The sequence below is a fragment of the Epinephelus moara genome, chromosome 20 (genome assembly GCF_006386435.1).
Source record: "Epinephelus moara isolate mb chromosome 20, YSFRI_EMoa_1.0, whole genome shotgun sequence".
In the NCBI taxonomy this organism is placed as follows: domain Eukaryota; kingdom Metazoa; phylum Chordata; class Actinopteri; order Perciformes; family Serranidae; genus Epinephelus; species Epinephelus moara.
Genome location: NC_065525.1, coordinates 17283258 through 17305943, shown reverse-complemented (window position 1 = coordinate 17305943; position 22686 = coordinate 17283258). Strand labels below are relative to the sequence as shown.

At 42.2% G+C, this 22686-nt stretch overlaps 1 protein-coding gene across 2 annotated transcripts; it reads left to right on the top strand.

Moving 5' to 3' along the window:
- The first annotated feature begins 3817 nt into the window (after positions 1 to 3817).
- Positions 3818 to 21887, top strand: ptpn5 (protein tyrosine phosphatase non-receptor type 5). Of its 2 annotated transcripts, none has more exons than XM_050074205.1 (14): positions 3818 to 4170; positions 8082 to 8190; positions 9426 to 9699; positions 10312 to 10434; positions 10536 to 10631; positions 11105 to 11361; positions 11588 to 11780; positions 12257 to 12341; positions 12697 to 12776; positions 12983 to 13120; positions 13243 to 13353; positions 16039 to 16199; positions 16536 to 16649; positions 19453 to 21887. In XM_050074205.1, exons 3-14 carry the CDS (start codon positions 9433 to 9435, stop codon positions 19544 to 19546), a joined length of 1719 nt encoding a protein of 572 aa, XP_049930162.1. In that variant the 5' UTR covers positions 3818 to 4170; positions 8082 to 8190; positions 9426 to 9432; the 3' UTR covers positions 19547 to 21887. The 2 variants fall into 2 exon arrangements, with proteins under 2 accessions (XP_049930162.1, XP_049930163.1); XM_050074206.1 differs by having other exon boundaries at positions 3818 to 4351.
- Positions 21888 to 22686: the final 799 nt, after the last annotated feature.

The window sequence follows — 22686 nt, the reverse complement described above, 5'->3', positions numbered from 1 at the left end:
TCAGTCCACAACCAGAAACCATGTATTACCAGAACCATCCGGTAACATGGACAATTGTAAAGCAGCAGCCAGCAATGTAAGGAGAGGCAAAAAAAAAAACATAGGGTGCTTTCAGACCTAGAGTTCACTTGCTTTGGTCTGAATCAGGGACTTATTTTGTTATAAAGTTGCATAATTGTCTCGTGTTGGTTCGTGTTCTCATGGCAGCATCACCAGATTAAAAGCCTTGTGTGAGAAACCGCACCAGAGTTCATTTGTAACCAGAACGAGACCACCTCTTCAAGAAGGTCTAGGTCCGGTTGGTGTGCACGCAAGTGCGAATGCTGTGTTCACACCTGGCAAACCAACTTGAGCTTGATTGAACCGAACCAAACAGGGCAGGTGTGAAAGTACCCTTAGGTACAGTGCACAAGTAAAAGGAGCTGATGGGATCACATTCTCTGGAGTTGTATAATTGCATGTGTCCATACTGTGTATATTGTAGTAATGTAGGCCTACCCACAGTACGGTGTAGTAATGTGCATACCATTTGTTAAATGTTTTGGCAATGCTTTATGGTCATGCCAATAAAGTTAATTTGAATGTGAACAGAAAAAAATCGACGTAGTGTTTGTGCTCCTCAGTATTTATGTTGATCAGATACTGGCTGTTTTCTGCTGCTCAGTTCAGAGAGCTGACAGAGAAAGGCTACCATATGGCAAAACAGGAAGGAGGGAGAGACAGAGAGAGCGCAGCACCACACTGAAGGGGGGAGAGACAAGAAATGACAGGAGGTTGTAAGGAAAGAGAGAGAGAGAGAGAGCAACAGAGGAGGGAGGGAGTTGAGGGAGGGAGTGTAGAAAGCAAGAGGAACTGCACAAGAGAATAAGTGAGAGCAGCGAGAGCATGGGGACGACAAAAATGATGGCGACCGGAAAATGAGTGCAGACCTGGGTGATCAAGAGTGAGAAACAGGGTGAGAAGTGGGTGGCAGAGCCTACAACTTGGAAGCAGAGAAGGTGACAGTGGGGGGGTGTTCACTGCTCAGTGATGTGTTATGATCTGACTCTAACCCCCCTACACACACAAATGTGTTTTTGTCACTTAGAAGGACATCACAGCTTTTGTCCATGGAGACTAAACTTAAAAAATAAGACTGGAAATATTCTGTTTTGTTCTAATAACAGGAAAAGACCAAAATCACCAATACATTATTGTGTGTCTTAATACGTCACTACTCCCCTGCCAGGTCTGTGTCACTTAACAAACATTCCTACTAGCAACATAAATCTTTAAAAATGACTAATAAATATTTTGTATGGATGTTTATATTAGACTTTGTTATTTGTAATCCACACAAAACAATCTACAAATGTGTACCATGTTCCCTAAATATTTCACTGTCCACAAACATGTCTTTTAATATTTGTGTTGTGTAAAGTCATATCCATAAAAATACAGATTGATTTGCAAATGGGACTAACTTACTCCGTAAACACGTACTTTAATTTCACATAAAAATGTTACAGGTTTCACAAATGTAAAGAGTAAATACACACTGAGTCATAGTTAGGCATTTGTGGACCACCTGAGTCTGGATTTGTACATTTGTGGATCGTTTCCTGTGAGTTTGCAGGTCATGTGACATTCATGGCTTCCCTCCTGTGTATTTGCAGAATTTTGTCCAATTCCTACAGCAGCAGGATCTGTAAAAAAAAAAAAACCTGTGTGAGGTGCAATTACTCGCCACATCAGTAGGTGGCGACATTTTCTTACATGACATAACTGTACCAAGTAGGCTAAAACAAAGAGCCTATCTAGCATTCACATCTCAGCCGCTATTAGTTTGTTTCCAGAGAGTATGGGGAATTTATGCCTCTAAAGGGTGGGTTATACGTGTTCTACGCACGCAGCCTACGCAGTTGTGAGCACTTATACTTGTGCGGTGGTGTGCAGTTACACCTCCAAAACACTAGTTGTGCTGTAATGTTTAGTTGATTCAAAAACCACCCAAAACACACATTAAACATGCCTTAATAGCAACAGTTTCAAACACAGTAACACAAATCCGCTTCACTATAACTCGCAGCATTCACAGACAAAGCACTTGTCTTTATCTGGACACATTTTCCCCACAAATACAACATGCTAATGTTTTTAGCACAAGCCTAAGGCATTTTACATTGTATAAATTAGCCTAGTGGCTAGCAGACTTTTCCTCTTCTTATATGAAGCCAGGGACAACAGCAACATTTAACAAAGTTAACATTACAAAATCCAGCTCCATTACAACTCACAAGGTTCACCAACAAAATAACTGTCTTATACCAAACAAATATAAGATGCTAACATTATTAGCACAAGCCTGCAGCATTTTACCTTGTATAATTAGCAGTGGCGTGCACAGACTTTTTGAAGGGCAGGGGCGAAAAGAAAAAAAAGGGCACATACAGCACGTTAAGTTCTGCGTGTTTTCGAGGGCACTTTAGACATGTTTATATGTTATACAAATGGCACATTATAGCCTTAAAAGAGACTAACTAGACAGACTACTCAAGTTAGTTTGTGGTTAGGATCAGCATCCACGAGAACTGTGTAGATTCAACGTTGGACTGTGAAGAACACAGAGACATGGATGTATGAAAGAAATAAATCCGTGGGGGGATCTGGGGGTCCTCCCCCAGAAGATTTTCAATTCAGTAGATGCCACTTCCTGTATTCTAGTGCATTTTAACACCATTTTAGCACCAGATAATCCAAACTGGTTCTGTGAGATATAGTTCTGGCTCAATATAGATCAAAAAAGAGCCCAACATAAAAGTCATTGCAACAGTAATGTTTTTACCTCCCAAGAGGGCAGTTTATCATGTTTTAACCAGCCAAGAGGGCAGTTTAGTGTGTTTTTTGGCTCCAAAGAGGGCACTTTAGCGTGCGTTTTGGCTCCCAGGAGGGCACTTTAGCGCCGTTTTTCAACAATTGGGCCACGAGGGGGGACGACATGCACCTCCCCAAAAATGGGGAGGTGCATGTCGGAGGCTACGGCGTACGGTATGGCATATGTGGCATATATGTCTACGTCGACACAGAGCCTAAAGCACAGGTACACTATCAGTTTGTAACAGAAGAATAAATTCCAACTTAGTATGAGCACATATTTCTTTTTATGTTAAGCATTTGAAATAAAAATGGATCATTTGTAAGGATAAGATTATCGCAAAGCTAATTTTGTTTCATTTCTTATAAACAGATGGACACTGTAGTTTTAGTAAACATTTCTCAAAGTAAATAGCACAGGGACTATTTTCAGCTGTGGATGAATATACATTAGATACTCAAGTATATACAGCAGCAGAATGTTGTATGTTGGATTGACTCAAAATAAACTACAGTGCCCATGTTCAAGGTAATGAAGGAACATGTCACCCAGTGCAGCGCTGCGGCTCATTTATGTGTTTTTAATAGTTTTTAGGGCAACAATCGAGGTCTCTGGTACACAGGAATAAGATATATCAGGCTTTGATGACATAATACTTGTTAGTAAGATACATTTGCTGTTGGATTTGGCATTTGTATATGATTTGTTGACGGTAATTAAAATACTGAATATCATCAGCCTCATCCTTTCACCCTAGAATTTAATGGTTTATCATGTGGGAGTGATCTTTTTGGAGGTGAGTCCCCGTAATGTGACAGTGTGAACAGATTTATGTGCCCACAATGTGATTAATGCACACATACACACACACACACACACACACACAGCGTCTCTCTATCTCTCGCTCTCCAGCTCCCTCGCTCCCTCGCTTGCTCGCTTGCTCGCTTGCTCTCCCTCATTCTGGCTCTGTTGCCAAGGCTACCGTACAGCCTCTTGCTGCATATACCTAGACGAAGCTGCCGCCTGTGGATCTCTCTCTCCTCCAGGATACAAACAAAAGAAAAAACAATCAGACTTTTTTATACCTCTATTTCTCTTTCACACACAGACACACACACATCCGTAGATTCTGCCTGTCCTACCCTCACACACGTCCTCTGCCTCTCACTGTCTCCTTCTTACATGCAAACACACTCCTTCTTCTCCCAGACAGAGGAGCAGTAAAGGGATTGGCGTGGTTCTTGGTGTTTGGCTCCTGGTCTTTGGCTCGGAGGGAGCAGAGCGGCAGATGGCGATGTGAAGACAGGCTCAGCCAGGTAAGAGGACTTATCCTAACCAGACTTAAGGCTCTGGGTGAGTGACTGTTCCAGCCCTCCTCTACTCCCTCTGTCTCTCCCTCTTTCCCCCTCCGTGGCTGTGCGACATGAGGTGAATACCAATTCCTCAGCAAAGCCCCCATGGTTCATATGGCTGCTGCGCTTCCCTGGCTGTGAAAAGGTATGGACGTGTGTGATGTAGCCTCTGTATGTGCGTATTTATCCTCTGATGATTAAACCAGATCATTTGCCAACAGGTTGGTTCCTCTGTGCTGTTCTAACTGTGCGTTTCCTCTTCATCTATTATTATTCAGAGCTTGATTTCCTCTGTGTTGTATCATGTCTATGTGACAATGTGGGAGTTACCAGAGAGAGATGCAACAGTCCACCTCCCTGGGTGATTCATTACTAATCCATCCAGCTCTGCACTGTGTGGTCGCTCTAGCTCACCGTAGCCATGTACGTGATATGAATGGTGTTTTGTCTTAGCATGAATGACTGCCAGAGAATGCCATTCCTGCACTGGTGTTTTGATGCAGTGCAATCATGTAACACAACCCTTTGTCACCGGGAATTCAAATTTATCTCCAGCAGCCTGTAAATCAATTCGCTATGCAGCACATTTCAATTATTCATACAGTAAAGCTCGGGCTGAATTGTAAGTTTATACGTGTGTTAATGAAATTTCTCTTTGAAATGCCCCTGGAGCTGCTGCAAGAGATTGTAGGAGTGTATGTAAACAATGGAGCTGATTGATTATCTGTCTCTGTGATATACAGGAGGAAGCTGCAGGCTCGCTGGGCATTTAATTCTAAGGTCATTGTGAGCTTATGCGTGTATTGATATCAAGATTTTATCTGTGCGAGTGTGTATGACAGAAAAAGGTTGATGAGGCAGGTCTTGGCCCTCGTGACTTTATCTCATGTTACCATCCCATCATCACTTTCAGTAAGAGCTTCCTCTTCCCTCGTCTCCCTGACACATTCAGCACTTCAACAACACACTCGATACTTCACTCTGGAAACAGGAAATGCTGCTGTACCTGAGATTTTTTGCGGTAATGGTGAGGACAAAAACAAAATCCTGGCCATTTATGAAAACAGAGTAGAAAAACAGATGTGAGCACATTTATTTTTCAGATGGACACACTGGTAGCATCGAGAATGTCCATTAAAACACGAGCCAGCTGTCACCAAATAGAAAAAAAAACTAAACCAGATTAATTCCCGTTGTTCCTGATTGCAGGGAGAGAGCTTTACACAGCTGTCAGCAGAGAGCCCTTCCTGGTCCTGTGGTTCTGCTGGGGCTTATTGTATGGCCCCGCTCAGACTCAGCTGGATGTTGGGTGCTTTGAATGGATGCAGATCAATGGAAACACTACACACATACGCTATTTGAAGACTGAGGGGGTGATGTTTGTAAGGACCCAAAGACAGTAGACCTTCAGTGAGGAATGAGGCTGAATCAGCTGTCAGGTTTGACTTATTTGCCATAAATCCACTCACCTTGGTTGTACATTTTTTCTCCGAATAATGTGTTTAGATAGTGGTGTTACTGCCAAATAAAGTTAAAGTCATCGCACTGTCAAAGGTGCTTTATTTAAGTAGCAATACTTCCCTCTACTGTAATATTCAGCTTGTTACTGCAGCTTGAGATTGTCAGTGATGTGTAATTTTGAACAACAGCTTTATTGTACATTGTGAGCTTCTGAACAATCAACAGGAACATTGTATATGAGCTAAAAACAGACAGATTTTTTATCATTTTCTGGGTATTAATAACATCTGTCATCAAGGGTGTAGGTTTCATTTTGACATGTGGGATATGGGGGGGTCCTCCGCCAGAAAATTTTGAGCATCAACACCTAATTTCCTGTGTTCTGGTGAATATGTATGCAGCAATTGGTACCTTCGCTTCATCAATTTCATGGTGTAAAGTCTATAATTCTGCCAAAATAGAAGTTCTTCACGACATTTATGTTTTTATTGAGGGGGACAAACGCATATGTTCTAAATATTTAAGAGGACACGCACCCCACACACCCCCCTCTGAAATCTTCACCTATGACCATCATCATCATTCAAACCCACAGAGCTTCATTTCAAATTCTAGTGGGGATCCCAAAGTCCTGCAAAGAGACCAAATATCTGCGTCAAATGAGGCTCAATTTTGGAGAAATGTGTACAAAATGATGGAAAAGAAATTTAGCAGTGTGGCTTTAAAAACAAAGGAGTCTTGGTTTGATTTTTTCTCAGTATTAATATCATATAGTTCCGGTCAAGAGCTGGAACGAGCTGAGACAGAGTAGGCGTGAAACTGACACTTACGGTGTGACATTGGACAATTTTAACTATCTCAAAGCTCAAAACAGAACCTAAAGAGTGTTTGTTAAAGTGTTAAATGCAGGGCTATACTTATCATTGAGGACACAGAGGTCGCATTCTCGGTATTATTTCTGGTACATTCTATATTCTTATTTCAGTTGTTTTTATCCAACTATATACAAATTCTGCCACTTTTAGCCCTATAAATGAAAATGTTTTCAGTATTTACCATCTAGAATGCTTGGCAATGAGGAAAAACATTGACACAGCATGTTGAGAAATGAAATCAGTTATCAGTTGATTTTTTTTTTTTTTTTTTTTTTTTTAAGAATTTAAGACTTTATTTTCTGTGTTTGGTTAAAAAGATGTGAGGGTTGGGGGGTCGGGGGACTCATGACATCAGTATTTCTAAAATCCAAGCTACAGCCCTGGTTAAATCTACCAAACAGCTCACCAAGCAAGCGCTGAGCAGCCAAAGCGAGCAACAGAAAACCAAAGATTTACCTCAAAGAGCCAAAGCAAAGAGAGGCAGAATTCTTTTTCAAGACAAATGTGAATATTGTCACTGTTTTCCCAGTGCAGATGCATGTTTGTGTTTTTCATTTTTCATGCAGTGTGTCTGCCAAAGTGTGTGTGTTTGTGTGTGTATGCTACAGTATGTTGGTTGCCACAGTTACCAAAACGCCAACCTCACTGCGTCATTGCCTCAGACAACCTTCACACAAAAAAGAGCTGCTTTTCCTCCCATTCATCCCTCCATCCACTCATCTACCTGCCCCGCTATTGTTTTTAAAAAACGGAAGCACGTTGAACTTTCGCAGCCTCTCTTACACAACACAATCTGTATGTGTGTGTGTGTGTGTGTGTACGTTATATGTGTGTGTACATTGCATGTATGCACGTTGCCATGACTACGGGCTGGGCTAACTGGCGTCATCACTTCAAAACCACCTTCGCAGCAAGCAAAGAGAGATAGAAAAGGACTCAAAGCTGCTCCCCTCTGTTCAACACCTGCACTGTCTTTCTCTAACACACACACACACACACACACAGACACAGCTCCTGCTACTGGTGTGGTCTCATATTCCGCTGAGCTCACCTCATTCGTTCAACAGGGTCCAGTGGCACAGAAGGAGAGGAGGGGAGATGAGAGGGAGGAGAGAGGAGCAGGGAAGGCTTGACTTCATGCATACTGATTCGACTGGAGCAATCTGAATGTATTTCTGAGGGTGTCTGCTTAGTCTGGCTCGAGTCGTCCCCGCCTCGTAGGGAGGGAGAGAGAGGGAGGAAGGGAAAGAAGGAGAGGGGAAGAAATATTGACAGTTTACTGTGTCACCTTACATCACCATCCTCCGCTCATGAAAGCACAGCTGGGAGCTGACAAGGGTGCTACTCTGATCCGTCTTTAGATGAAACAACATTCCAAACCTTGTCTCAGCGTGACCAGCTGAGTTTGAGATGTATAGTAGCATTTAGATAAACCATGTGTTTAAGCGTCCTGTATTTCCTGTTTTATCTCTCTTTCCTCTCATTTTGAATGTCGAACACACGAGATGTGATGTTTGGCTGTTGTCGTCTGTCCTTCAGATTTGACTCTGCCTCACAATGGCTGACAACGGCTGGTTGCCACAGGATACAGGATTTAACTTGATCATGTGATCTGACTCCCTCCCCAGTTCCCTGCCATCTATCATAGGTGAGTCATGTGACAGGCTGTATAGATTTTTTTTGATATCCCACTAACTGGCGAGTCATTTTTTCGTCTGCATTGTTGGTTGGTAATCATTGATAAAAAAAAAAAAAACTTGTTTCAAACTCATTGGTGACAAATTTAGGCATCAGCAACACATTCAGTTAAAAGTGATATGTGCGCAAACACTACACCACCACTCTCACAGGCCCCCGCATTCACACATCCGCACACACCACGTGGCGGTAATCAGCCAAATGTACAAAACACCTTTATTAATGGTTGAAGGACAAAAGAGCAGGGCGGAAAAGGGCTTTGAATACACTGCTGACTGATACAGAGAGGCTGCGTGTGTGTGTGTGTGTTGTCAGTAGATGATAATGCTCAGGACGGATGAGAGGGATGAGAGCCACTCTGTTGCCAAGGCGACGGACAGGGCTGTAAACACGCTACCCCTGACTCATCTCTCCACAATAGAGCTTCTCTCTTTCTCACACACACACACACACATACACATACATACACTCTCTTTCTCTCTCTCTCTCTCTCTCTCTCTCTCTCTCTCACTCTCTCTCTCTCTCTGTCAAACACACACACACACACACATTCACACAATAGAGTCCAATCTGAGGGAGACAAGAGGATCCGGAGATGAGAGCCACTCCAAGCCGCTTAGCTATACATCTGAGTAGGCCTGTGGAATAAGCACAACTCTTTCTGTCATGCACACGCTCATTTATAAACATACAATTGGATAAACACACACAATCTGACAAACACAGCTTGCGCATAATTGAACTGGAAATCAATACATAGTTTTGTTGAATATTCTTCCGTGCACGTGTCTCATTAGTAGAGCAAAGACAAAAAGCCCCAAAGTGTGATTGCTTACTAAGACATTTTAAAAACCTTTATTTTGTAAAGTTGTGAAGTTTTGTGGGCTTGTTGTTCACACAGGGTGTCTTGGAATCTAACACCATATCAAAGGTCTCAAAAACAGTATAAAACCATAAATAACACTTCCCACACTTTGTGTGTGTGTTGACAAGGGGTTAAAGCAACAACTGAAGCACACATTGTCTTTAGCTGTTTGGGCACTCTTGAAGATCTCTCAGTATTTTGTTAGTTCTCAGATGGTGTTCAAAGGAAACACATAATAAATGTTAAAACATAGTCGGGATCCAGCTTTAAAAGCCTGGTGGTCACGGAGGGAAGACATCTTAATTACCTTCATTTAACAGGGGGATCATGACCCGCCGGCTGAGCAGCTCCACCCGTTCCCACACCGAGGACTCCATCTTCCTGAGGCCTGACGAGGACCCCGTCTGGCTTGATGAGCCCGCGAGGACTGATAAAATAGGCGACGGAGGCCCCAAAAAAGACGGGCCAAAATGCAAAGATGGGCCCGCAGGTGGCCAAAGCCCGCAGGGAGAGGAGGTGTTCATGCACAAGGTGTACGCGCTCGTGATTGAGATCCACTGCTGGGCTGCACTCTTTGTCGTCTCCCAAGTCACGGTACGTGAGAGGACATCAGATGAGACCAGAAATATTATGTAAAAGTGGATAAAATCTTAACTTGTTTGATTTTTTACTCAAATGTCTGCTATGACCTTCCTGCATAAGCTTTGGTTCTCGGCTCAGCATGTATTGTAGACCAGTATTTACACCACAGCAGTGTAATTGCAACATTAGCAATGCAGATAACACTTGAGCACAAGGTATTCGCTCATCTTGACCCTTACATTTCCACATTTTCTTATCATATGTGTCCTTACATTGTCGTATTTTTTAAAGTAAAAATAACTGGGGCTTCGACTGGACACCTCTTTAGTATTTTTATCTCGGTTGACTTCATGTTTGATTCATTCTGGACAAAAACAACAGGTGCAACATTACCATATGTAAAAAACAAAACAAAAAGAGCCGTGTAAACGCGGCCATGATTACGACACCAGACTGCATGTGGTCAATTTACATGTATTTTTTATGCCTGCGTAATAGGCCATCTTCTGTTCTTCTCTGTTCCCTTTTCACCTGAGAGCAGCCACAGCGCTGCCTGATCACCAGTGCATGAATGAGTGGAGAGTTCACAGTGACAATCTGCCTTCCCTCCCTCTCTCCTCCCAGGGGTACTGGGTGTTTTTTGTGGTGGAGGGAAACGGACCTCTCTCCTCCATCTACAAAGCCCTGCAAGTCATTGACTTCTACCTTGGCTTCATCTTACCCTGCCACCCGATTTTTGGAGTGGATGTAAGTGTCGGTTCTGGAGAGAAAGAGACTCTACTGAATCTAGTGCTGGCTCTGTCTAACTGCCTTTTTCGTTGTTGTCTTCTTCTCTCTGCACTGCTCAGTCCATGGTGCTGATGAGGGAGGTTGTGAACACCAAACAGCACAACTGGATCGTCCATGGAACTGCAGGCATCGGTGTCGCCATCTGTGTTATCATGGTAAACCACTGGAGAAGTCATTCAGTGCCTACCCAAAACTTTTTTTATGCTATGTTAAAAACATTTGGTAATTTCTGCATGAAGGTGAGGTCATAGTATGAGCTGAATTACTGTACTAAATTGAAATTAGATAAAGACATTTCATTGGCATTCATGCATTCATCTGTATGTATTTGTTCATGCCATACAATGATAGAAATCACATCCACACCGGGTTAGCAATATACGTAATTTTTAACACACTGGCATCGGATCGGTTCACGATATTAGCAGATACGCAAGATTAGGAGTCAGTATCAGTATCGGAAATGTAAAAATGGTATCAGAACATTGCTAAAAGGAACTAGATTGATGGGATCATTCTTTCTTTTTTCATTTGCTAGTTTAGTTTTCGACTGATTTGTTTATTGACTGATACATAGATGCACAGTTGAAGGGAAAACTGGCAGTTCATCCCACTAACCTCTCCCCAGGTCGTCCACATGGTGTGTAAGTGGCGTTACGGCACTGGCTTGTGGTCGTCAGGAACAGTGGTGCGGGACATTGGTGATCGGCGTCAGTCTGTGAGCCGCCAGCCCTCCTTCACCCTGTCGGAGTGGACAGACGCTCAGGAGGACCTGCTGGACATGGACCCCGTGCCCCAGACTCCAGTCTTTGACATAGGCTGTGACACCAGGACAGAGGCAGACGCCGCCACCCTCACTGTCACACCAGTGGGGCTTCAGGAGAGGTTAGAGTGGGCTGCAGAGGGCTGGGAGTATTTTTAGAAGTAAGAGGTGGGAAAAGGATGACAGACAGAAAGTTGTGGGTTTGTCTGTGTGCATTTATATCTGGATCTGCAGGAAGGCGCATGCTGTATTCATGTTTTAAATCCATACTGGACATAGCAGATGGGAAAACATACTGTACATCTACATCTGTACATGCATTTGTATGATTCAAGATGTCTCACACAGGAGGGGCTCCAACGTTTCCCTGACCTTGGATATGTGTACACCGGGCTGCACTGAGCCCTACGGCTACGGAGCACAGCTCTCCCCCAGAGACCAGTCGGCCCAGGAGTACCTCCGACAGGGAACACACACTCTCACCCCTGCCATGCTACACACACGGGCCATGGATGACCAGAGCCTGCAGGCTGAGTTTTATGTGAGCGCAGCAACAGCAGCTCACCCACCTACATGCTTTAGATTAACAGGGATGAACAGAGACTCACCGGAAAAGACGCACACTGACACACACACACACATAGACACACAGCCACAAATGCACACACCCACGCACACACACACACACACACCCAGCGGAGCTCTGCACACACCCGTAAGCTTTTCCACTGTGTGTTAGTGGGCGAAGGAAGGATAGATACGGGCATATTTGCATACGAAAACCCGCAGAGGATTCAAGTCAGTGTCTGCTAGGCAGAAAGATGTGCGTTCAAGACCACACACAAAGTGTCCGTAGAATTTCAATCACCTACAATTAGCAGCAGAAAGTAGTGTGAAGGGCAGTGATGGATTTCATCTTCTTACTGTCTTGTTGCTATGTATGTTGAAGGTATGGTTAGGGCTTCCCCTGCATTTCTGCAAGGGTTGATTGTTGTTGCACCCATTGTTCTGTGGCAGGAAACTCCCATGAACTTTGTGGACCCGAAGGAGTACAACTACCCAGGGCTGGTGAGAAAGAACCGCTACAAAACCATCTTACCAAGTGAGTACAGCTGCACCACGAACCAGAACAGTCACTTAAAAGAGATCATGTGGTTGTAAATTCTGTGAAAACTGCTTTTTTGTTCTGCTTCTCTTTAATAATTTCACATATTCATCAACTATTTAGCTCAGATGTGTTTGTAAAAGGTCTGTCTCAGTGCACCAGAATATTGATACTCACAATGAGACACAGCACACAAAGAGACACGAACCAGCCTTGTAATAAAGCCAAGCTCTAAGATGTACATGTACTCTGGCACGTATGCATAAATATTATCTTCTTCTGCTGGCATCTCTTTGTATTACGACCCATCTGTCTCTTTCTCCCATGTTAATCTCACACTGTCCACCTCCAGACACACACAGCAGAGTGATCTTGAAGTCACTGGATGAAGAGGATTTCCTCACTACCTACATCAATGCTAATTATCTCAAAGTAAGTGGAAATGTGTGTATTTATAAGCAAAATCTTGCCCAGTGCAGCTCTGTGATGTAGCCACTGTAAATGTATTCGTTCCTCATGGATATGACCTGGTGTGTTTTCAATGTGTCCTGCTAACTGTTAGGAGAAACAGATATTTGTATATGACAACATCGGGCATGTTTCTGTGTGTGTGTGTGTGTGTGTGTGTGTGTGTGTAGGGTTATGGGGGTGAGGAATGTGCATACATTGCCACCCAGGGTCCCACCGTCAACACAGTCGGGGACTTCTGGAGGATGGTGTGGCAGGAGAAAAGCCCAATCATAGTGATGATCACCAACCTGGAGGAGAAAAACGAGGTCAGTGAAATGATGATGATGATGATGATGATAATGATGGATACAATAATGGGTAAATGTACAGATGTGTTGATAATCAGATGGGTAAAAATATCCACTCCTGAATCCATTGTGTTTTGTAGAAATGTGCAGAGTACTGGCCCGAGGACACTGTGACCCATGAGGGTATCGAGATCACCGTTGTCACGGTAACCCAGGAGGATGACTACAGTCTGAGGGTGTTTACTTTAAAGGTAAGACGCAGAAAGACTGTTATAATGTCACACAAGAAGGGGGAATACAGTGCACAATATAACTAAATACAGTTAGTTGAGGGGTCAGTTCAAATGAATTGCAGAAATACTAGCTATTTTGCCATTTATCTTCAGTGGTATATCTAGTTATGCAGATGCCTTCAGTTTTATTTTTTAATACATTGGAGGTGAATTTAATTTCCAGTGCTCAAAGCATTAACACGTAACTTAACAAACAAAACAAAACTAACAGTCTACAGCCACACTGGTGGCTCTGTGAGGCTGTATGGTAACATATCAGCATGCTAAAATATTAGCAGGTTTACCGTGATCACTTAGCAGCTAGCATATTCTAAGTAGCAATAAACATAAAGTACAGCTGAGACTGATGGGAATGACATTAGTTTTGCAGGTTTTTGGTTTTTAAACCAAACAACTGGACAAATTTGAATGTGATGACAGTGCTTGAAGAAAAGTTCCACCGGTTGTTACGATTCCTCCTGAGGACTGATTTGACACATCCACGAGGGTGGCGAGTGTCCGCATGGCCAAAGTAACGTCACATCATCAGACACACCTCTTTACAGGGTCCCAGATGCAATTTTTTTTCATAGGAGGGGGAAGATATGTCCTTCCCTACCCTCCCTCTGATTAGCAAGTCAACGTTGTCTTCGTTTGTTGGGTTGGTCAGGTTAAGGCATCAGGAGTGAGATTGGTCATGGTTAGGGTAAAAATGTCAGGGAAAGCCAATCAGAGGCAGAGTAAGGCAGAGTAGGGAGGGTCATGGGAAGGTCATGCCTTCGCCCTACAAGGAAAACAAATATTGCGTCCCGTGCAGCTGATTTTAACCTCTGTGCACATCTGAGGGCAGGATGTTGGTGAAGATTCTCAGTCATCCAGGTCATGATAAGTGCTATATCGTAGGCAAATGGACTTGCTTGAGTTGATTTTATTCATGTGTGACCGCAACCTTACATATTCTGACTTTGCGGACGCTAATGGGCAGAACAGAAATCATGCTGAAGACCTGAGTTTTAGATGCACTGCACCCTAATATTTAATGGTATTTCATGCATTAGTCGGAGACAGAGATATACAGTGTGGACAGACAGGCCAACATTAGAGCACAGAATCACACTATGGCTAAAAATGCCGCAGTAACTACATTTTTCATAACCCCCATTACTCTGTATAATTCACAGAGCTCACAGTAAACTTTGTTCTTCCAAACATATGTGATACATAGTGATCACATCTGTTGTATCGGTGTAGCAGTAAAAAAGTCATAGATGGATATCTCAAAACCCAGACGAATAAATCCAATAAATGACTCTAACCTGCAGTATATCTGTTGACAACTGGCCTAGTGTGTGTTGAAATTATTTTTACAGGTGATTGTGTGTGTGTGTGTGTGTGTGTGATCTCAAGATTAATATTAGACAAAGTAATAAAAACATGGAGCCCTGGAGTGCAGACTTCTCTGCCATCACACCAGATTGTGATCCTGGGTTCTCAACATACCAAGCAAACACTGCCCAAGTTTTGTTTTGGCTAAAGTAAATGTTTTCATCAGACTGTCAACGCCCTTGCAGACTCACTACAGACATGTGTGTGGGGCGGTGGCGATGAAAAGATGAATGAAGGAATGGTCACGACGACAGTTACAGTGTTTGAGGAGCCAGACTTTGGTGTCAATGCTGTTGGAGTCCATGGGGCGGGCACAGCCAATCACACTATAACCTATCATGTCTTTGTTGTTTTAATTGTAATGGAAAAAATAATTTAACCAGATTATCTAAATATCCGAGTTTGTTTTCCTTTTCATTCGTCTCCAAACAGATCATGGTTCCGTCCAGCAGCTGCATCTCAGCCTCTGTTGAACAGAGCCATGATCTGTTTGGAGACCAATAACATGGAAAACGAACACACACATTTAGATAAAAAAAATGTAAGTCAACATCACATAATGTGTGTTTTTAATATGGTGGAAGGATTTTTCAGTCAAACTTGAAACAACAAAGATATGATGGGTTATGGTGTGATCTGCCGTGCCCACCCCATTAACATCAATCGAACTGACATCAGAGTCTGACTCCTCGAACGCTGTTGCTGTCGTCATGACCGTTCCTTCTTGTATATTTTCCTTGGTCGATGATTTACACAATGTTCCTGACGTAGCTGTTCTTTTTGGGTCCATTCATGTGCTCATGATGGGTTCCTTAAATTGAATTTGGGGTCATGGTGGCATTGGCACTTAGCAAGCCAGACATGATAATTCAGTAAATGCAGCCTGCATCTGATTACTAAGCATCAGGGGACCATTATATAACTGTGCTAAAAGCTTGTTGTTTATTCAAGTTAAAAGCTTGTTGTTTATGTTGTTTATCTGTTGTATTAATGATTATTGTCAGGCTGACACTCGGGTAATAGAGGTAGCTGATGGATTTGATTATGTTACAGTACAGGCGAGGAGGGAGTAGACTATGTAAGCTCTTTTTTATAACCCTCTTTTTTGCTGTCTTGCTCTGCATTCATTGTTGTCGTAGCAACTAACACCAAGGTAACAATTTGGATATGCACGCAGAGCAACAGGCTGATCAGAAATCACTCTCAGTGTGTCTGTCTCATGTACATGTGCAATGTGATTACATCTGTATTTTATGCCTGATTGCCTGTCCATGTCAGTGTGGGGGAGAGGAGCGCAGTCTGCGGCAGTATTGGTACACCTCGTGGCCTGATCAGAAGACTCCAGATAAGGCTCCGCCCCTTCTGGAACTGGTGCAGGAAGTGGAAAGGGCCCGAGAGGAAGCTCCGCCCTCCAGTGGCCCTACAATCGTCCACTGCAGGTACAAAAGTAGCCTGTTTGTGATATAGGGACAAGTAAGGAGTTAAAAATGTGTTCAGAAGGTTCTGAGTCAAGAGGCCTGTAATGAGCCAATGTTGATGATAAAGATGTGTAGGGGAAACTGCCCAATTTGATATTACAGGAACCGTTTTTACTGCTGTGTTTTTTACTACAGAAACCACTTGGCAGAGCATTTGTCTTCCTCCAATCCTCCACTGTCTGATTTCCCCAGGGAGGATTTGGCATTAATCAAATTAATGGGATCACTGCTAATCAATACACAGATCCATCCATTTTCTCCTACGTCCCTTCACCCCCTTCAACTTTTTGTCCGCAGTGCTGGAATTGGTCGAACTGGCTGCTTCATCGCCACCTCCATCCTGTGCAAGCAGCTGAGGACTGAGGGTGTGGTTGACATCCTGAGAACCACCTGCCAGCTCCGTCTGGACAGGTGAGATATTCTTAGCCCTTATCCATGCGCATGACTATCTTTAGTTCTTGGCATCAAGTGTTTGCTTGTTATGGGAAAAGCGCATGGTTGACGTAGTTTCCATTGATCTGGTTCCAAATCTCCAGCTACAGTAAGTCGCTGTGAGCTCAAGTTTAGATAGTTAACCCCAAAATGGAACTTCTGTAAATATGTAGATTTTATAGGACCATCAACCAGTGAGTTACACTACCAAAGTCAATCTCAGCCTTCTTGCGATACACAGCATCATGTAAATGTTTTTCTAGGGAAGTAAATGATGGTCATGAATACACCCTAGACGTTGAGTAGCCTATTAATGTAATGTAAAGGAAAAACAGATGTAACTAATAACCAGTAGTGTAGTAGAGGGTTTATGCAGGTATACAGGGTATACCCACCTCTTTTTTCTGTCCGATTACAGTATACCCACCTATCAGCCAATAAATAGAGAATACTTACTCCTGTCTCAGTAACCTACCCATCTACCTAGTAGTACACCCAGCTGATCAGCTATCACTATACCACTGCTAATAACTAAGTAATCATGGCTGCTTTCCATTTCAGTGTCCCAGTAAGCCATGCAGGTATTTTACATGCACAGTGGCTTTGCTCTGACCCAGGAACAGCCAAGTAGCATGCAGCCAGTATTAGTGCTATGAGTTACACCTGTGTTTGACAAGTCAAAATGTCATGGCTCATTGTGTTGCATGCACTGTTGGAGAAAATGAGATGAGCATTTTTTTCTGTGTTGGAGCTGTTAAATGGTGACCCAGTTTTATTTCAGTAAAGTAAAGAATGAAATAAAAATATGAGGGCTACTTCCATAGACTGTCCCAGGGATGAAAATTTTCTGTAGGCCAATGCAAAAGTTAGCATCGCATTGGTTCCCTCGTCAAAGAGTCTAAGGGATTTTTCCATTGGATTTTGGATTACTGCCGAAAATAAGATCTGTGGCAAGCACACGTCCATGATACCTACACGTTTTGTTTAGCAAGTAATCTTGAACAAATGAACACTGCTTTCATGATTATTGAAGCCTGAATGCAGTTACCAGAAGTAAAAAGCTAATGTTAGGCTATAAACAAACTACACTACAGTCACATGACTTATTGTCATCACTATTACAAGACTGTAAAGCTGTGCTCAGCGCAGCTCAGCATGACAGCGTTCTGTAGTCTCATTTAGCCACTTGTTAGCAACCGTCTTTTTTAGAACACAGAAGCTTCAGGGTTCATGAGTGAGGTATTCACTGATGTATTTTATATTGTGGAGCAAAACGTGAAAGTCTCTTAAGCCTGTGTTAACCACAGACCTTATTTCAGGCATTTAACCAAATATCCATTCAAAAAACCCATTTAGTTCAAGACGAGGGAAATGGGTGTGCAAAAATGCTAACTAATTTCTGGGTTTCAGGACTGATTCAGGACTTCTGGGGCACTCTATTTGTGACATCAGTACAGTAAAATTGTGATAAGCAGATCCAGTAGCTACCACATTTCTATAGAAACGAAACATCTGCCTCTTTAATAGAAAAATAGAACTTGCTGTACCTAAACAAAATTAGTCAAAGCACTAATATAGCCTATTTAAGCAAGAAAATAATTTTCAGATTTCGGTGAACTGCTCTTTACAGTAAGACAGAACCAAATTCATAGCTCTGGGTTACAGCAACAAATTATCTTAAGAAAAAAAGAGTCTCAAGAAATTACAAGACATTTGACCCATAGGTTTTGATGGATGCCATACCAAAGATCCAGCATACCTGCGGGGCTTAAGCTAAACTACTGTTGAGCTAATGCTAATGTTAGCATGCTAACATGCTCACAATGAAAATGATAACATGCTGATGTTAAAAAGGCATAATGTTTACCATGGTCGCCATCACTGTTTAGCACATTAGCATGCTAACAATTGCTAAATGACACTAAACACAAAGAACAGTTGAGATTGTTGGGAATGTCATAAGTTTTGCAGAGTTTTGGTCATAAACCAAAATTTTGGTGGTATTAAAATGTCCCGATGAGTGTGCTAGAAAAAAATGTTAAAGGGACAGTTCACCCCCAAATGAAAACTATGTTTTCAATCTTACCTGTAGTGCTATTGATCAATCTAGATTGTTTTGGTGTGAATTCCCGAGTGTTGGAGATATTCATTCTAAACAGTGATACGGTTGGTGGGTGTAGTTTGGTAGAAAGAAAATAGTTTCCTACATGAAACTGCTCCCAACAAGGTCTGTGGATTATCTTGAGTAACCGGGTCATGATTTGTGGCAAGAGACATTGCTTCTGAGTTTTTCAAATGTGTTTTTCTGGCACTTTGAGCACCATGAGCGGAGTGCCATCTGGTTCCATTATATTTGAGAGAGGGCGGACATTTCTACGGACAATATCTCCAACACTCTGCAACTCACACCAAAACAATCTAGATTGATAAACAGCACAACAGGTAAAAGTAAAATATGTATTTTTAATTTTGCCGTGAACTGTCCCTTTAAGGGTAATCAAAGTAATTGTAATTCATCCTGCCTCATGGCGAACCATCTAACAATTTAGACATTTTGTTTAATATAACAAATGTAGACCCCATGGTGGCACTAGAGGAGAAGTCAGAGATCACAGTCATCAGGATACATTGTTTGGGAATCATTAATGTCTGTGCTCAACTTTGACCTCGATTTGGCTATAATTTTTGCGCAAGATTTCACAGCAATCCATCCTGTCGTTATTAAGATATCTCAGGTCTGGACCAACCGCATCATGGGTGTCTTTCTTTGTGTGTTTCTCAGGGGCGGTATGATCCAGACGTGCGAGCAGTACCAGTTTGTGCATCACGTCCTCAGCCTGTATGAGAAGCAGCTGTCTCACACTGCTGAGGAGTAGAGTGAGCGCTCCAGCCACACCCAGACCGAGACACACCACTGTACACTGTACCGCCTCTGGTGGTATGCACCACTGTACCTAGCATCATCTCAATCTCACCCTTTAACAAGTTCAAACCATCTTAATCTCTTCACCCAAGACAGGCTCATATGCTCAGACAGGACTGAATGGTCGACATGAAATCTGTGCTTACTGTATGTCTTTGAGCAGAACAAACATAGGGAGGTGGGATTTAAGACGGCCCCCCAAAATCCTGATCAGACACTTAGCGGCCTGAAGAGTCGTGACAGCCAGGCCCTGAAATAATCCAAGCCCGCACTACTGACATAATTTCATTGCACTGCTGAGGTTTTTTTTCTTTTATCACCTTACTGTACATGAGTCTCAGTCATCAAGCCCCCTCATAGCTTTATGTACAGTCATCAAAAGGTTAAACTGGAGCTGAAGTATAGTCAGATCACCTGCAGTCTCCCAAAGTTATGGTCAGTTATAAGGGCCCTTTACAGTATAAGTGCCAGCATAATTTAAATCTACAGAGATGATCAAATGCCAGCCTAATATTAAACACTATATAGATGTTAAAGTTCACGAGAAATATAAGTTAACAAGCATCTTTTCGCATTGACTCTCATTGACTCTCACTTTTAATGTAAAAAAAAAAAAAGAAAATCACTACAAAAGGCCTGTTTCAACTTTCGATGCATTCAGGAGCCACCTCATCTTCAGGTTGCATGGTGCTAAGTGTTCATTAAAGGCATGTGCAATGTTATGGAACATAGGAATGTATAACAATTAGGTTATTAATTAACTAATTAGGATTTCTGTGCAATCTACAGTATTACAGTTCTACCATGCTGCCTGTGCAGTCCTCATGGCCCATGATGTTTACAGTAAACAACTCCTGCATTAAGGCCACATAGACGTACACTCAGAGGCGTCACAGAGCCGGCGACACTGAGGGGACGGAGGCCAGAAATAGAATCAGACCGTCTGAAAAATCAATGCAAAGCCCAGTGAAAGCTCTGGAGGATCTGACATACACAGCACAGGGAAGCAAAAAGTCGCATTGAAGAATGCACTATAAGCTGATGACAGGTGGTCACATACTCTTCTTGTAAATGTCCCATTACTTTCATGATCGCCCTCAGAGTTACATGCTCCGTGATGCCTCTGCTTTCAACAGTAGCTTGAACACATCCGTGAAGTAAGAAGCCCATGATTGTTGTATAGACAGGCCAGGCCTAATCTGTATGAAGCACAATAGACCAACTAAGGTTGTCTCTGATGTTCAGCTGTAAAAGTTCTTTTTTTCCCGTATTGTGTTTTGGTTGTGTTGAGTTTAATGGATTGCATGTGCTGTATGGGACTCCATAGGTCCAAAAATCAAAGCGACGTGATTGGTTGTCCTGCTTTTTGTTGTGTAAAAGGGTTTAAGCCTATTATATTGCTTGCTCTCGGCCAATGCTTTTGATACAGTTTGCTTTTGTGAAACCAACCAGAGATATTTTTAGAACATTTTGATACAATCCTTTCGAGTAGATGCCTTGTGTATATTTCCGTTTACACCATGATGGAATGTAGCTCATACTGTGGATCAAACCATCGGTTTATATTGCAAGATTTGACAGAACAAAATGTGACAACTACCTAAGTTACCTTACAGTACAGAAAAATAAATAGATTATGTTCAGTCTTCAGTATTATTACTTTATGCCTTTAGGCTTTGCTTTAATATGCTTTGCTTTCTGTGTATGTTTTTATTGGTTTTTTTCTTGGAGAATTTTACCTCAGACTGAGTTTTTACGCAGTCCCCACTTGATTCCATCTGTGACTCTAGGCCACTCTCAAGTTGACAACACGAGAAATAATTGCTATGTGTAAGGCAGCTAAAACAGTGAGGACAGTTTTCTATGTAACAAAAATCACACTGAAACAACTTCTCTCTTGACTCAACGCATCAGATCAACAGTCACGAACATTATCAGAGGATGGCGTTAACTGCGTGGGCTCGGACCAATTTATAAACATCAAATCATCTAGCAAATTAAACTGCCAAAATTGCCTTTTACAGAAATAAAAATAGGACTGGGATTTATAAGAAAAGCTACAATCTGTTGTCAGACTTTTGACATAATCCTCTGATAATGTTCAGTGTACTCAAGCTTTTGTTTTGAGTGCTTGTTTTCAATGCTTACCTGATCCTCCTCTGATGATCAAAATGGGGACGACGAAATAGCCAAACAGTGAGACGTACAACCAACCAGCAATCAGTATTCCTCTCCTCTGCTACAGTATCGCTTTAAGTTGTGAGTTTTTGCATCCAAATAAAGGTAGATTTTCATGAATCTGTGTTGCTGTCTCTCTGACACTCAATCACACACAAACCCCCTTTAAACCTGAGAATCAGTAAAGCTAATAATTGTGATTCCAAATTAGAAATATAAAGGTTATAATGACATTAAAACTGAGATTTAAATGGGTGATTATGTCAAATTCATGCTAATGTGACATCCACACACCTTTAGTGTACCTGCAGAAATTCCCTCTTGCACCACAGAGTGCAGTTATGTAGTTCTACCACTAGGTGTCAGCACATACAATGTAATTGCACATACTGCCAACATCTCACCCTGCATTCATCTGCTTACTCACTAACTCATTTGGAAGGCAGAGCAACAGAACAAAGGCTTTCAATCAAACAAAAGAGAATTCATGATACTGAACTCAAACACGCAACACCCAATTATTACAACTGTTTTATTCAGTGGTTAGCACTAATGTGAAACTGGGGATGAATCAATAATAATTTCTATATGTACCATAAGAATATGTTTATGAAATATTCAAAATATATTTCTCTTACAGCCAATACCAATAATACACACACACATACACAGGTGTTTTCACTTCTGTTATCCGATCAGAGCTTCTCTCAGTGCCGTGAGCTTTACACACTCTACCTGATTGACATGTTCCTCGCCCTCCAGTTAGTTTTGTTCTTACAGATTACACCTCTGTCATTCCTTCAGTACACACATTGGTGACATCATGTGAATCCCAGCATAGCCTCACCCAACTTCCTCCTAATCAGAGGTTTGTAAGACAGGGTAATTGAACACATCTGTGTGGATGTGCAGGGC

Excerpts from the sequence above, each read along its gene's own strand:
- ptpn5 (XM_050074205.1), top strand. The coding sequence starts at position 9,433 with ATGACCCGCCGGCTGAGCAGCTCCACCCGTTCCCACACCGAGGACTCC. Across the intron at positions 9,700-10,311 it reads TTGTCGTCTCCCAAGTCACG|GGGTACTGGGTGTTTTTTGT; the intron begins GTACGTGAGAGG and ends CTCTCCTCCCAG. Across the intron at positions 10,632-11,104 it reads TCGCCATCTGTGTTATCATG|GTCGTCCACATGGTGTGTAA; the intron begins GTAAACCACTGG and ends ACCTCTCCCCAG.